This window comes from Seriola lalandi, unplaced genomic scaffold, assembly GCF_002814215.2.
Source record: "Seriola lalandi dorsalis isolate HSWRI2012SDOR001 ecotype SW California unplaced genomic scaffold, Sedor1 jcf7180002054074, whole genome shotgun sequence".
In the NCBI taxonomy this organism is placed as follows: Eukaryota; Metazoa; Chordata; class Actinopteri; order Carangiformes; family Carangidae; genus Seriola; species Seriola lalandi.
The window spans coordinates 2,771-3,270 of record NW_019524627.1 but is presented as its reverse complement, the minus strand read 5'-3'; the positions used below and the strand labels follow the sequence as shown (position 1 = coordinate 3,270).

General features: G+C 51.2%; 1 protein-coding gene across 1 annotated transcript in view; it reads left to right on the top strand.

The window, feature by feature from the left end:
* Positions 1 to 4: 4 nt before the first annotated feature.
* Positions 5 to 500, top strand: part of LOC147819307 (NLR family CARD domain-containing protein 3-like) — a gene marked incomplete at its 5' end in the record, with an annotated part of 1,381 nt that continues 885 nt past the window's right edge. Inside the window, one exon of the mRNA XM_087173190.1 lies at positions 5 to 493. Within this exon, the coding sequence (XP_087029316.1) occupies positions 5 to 493 (489 nt within the window). The remainder of the gene's footprint in view (positions 494 to 500) is intronic.

The following is a 500-nucleotide window of genomic DNA, read 5'->3' as shown; positions in this document are numbered from 1 at the left end:
AACCTTCTCGGTGCAGAAGTTCTCTCTGGACTGGGCAGAGGGCTTGGAGAACCAAGATGTCAGTCTGCTGGTTCTGCTTTCGTTCAGGGAGCTGAACCTGATCAGAGATCAGCAGTACAGTCTTCTCAGGCTGCTCCATGTTTTCCATCCAACATTACAGAAGGTCACAGCAGAGCAGCTCGCTGTCTGTAAAGTTCTGTTCATCTTTGACGGCCTGGATGAAAGCAGACTGTCACTGGATTTCAACAGCAGGGAGTTTGTGTCTGATGTCACACAGGAGTCTTCAGTCAACGTGCTGCTGACAAACCTCATCAGGGGGAATCTGCTTCCCTCGGCTCTCGTCTGGATAACTTCCAGACCTGCGGCGGCCAATCAGATCCCTCCTACATGTGTGGACAGGGTAACAGAAGTACGAGGCTTCACTGATGCCCAGAAGGAGGAGTACTTCAGGAGGAGATCCAGTGATGAAGAGCTGTCCAGCAGAATCATCTCACACATCA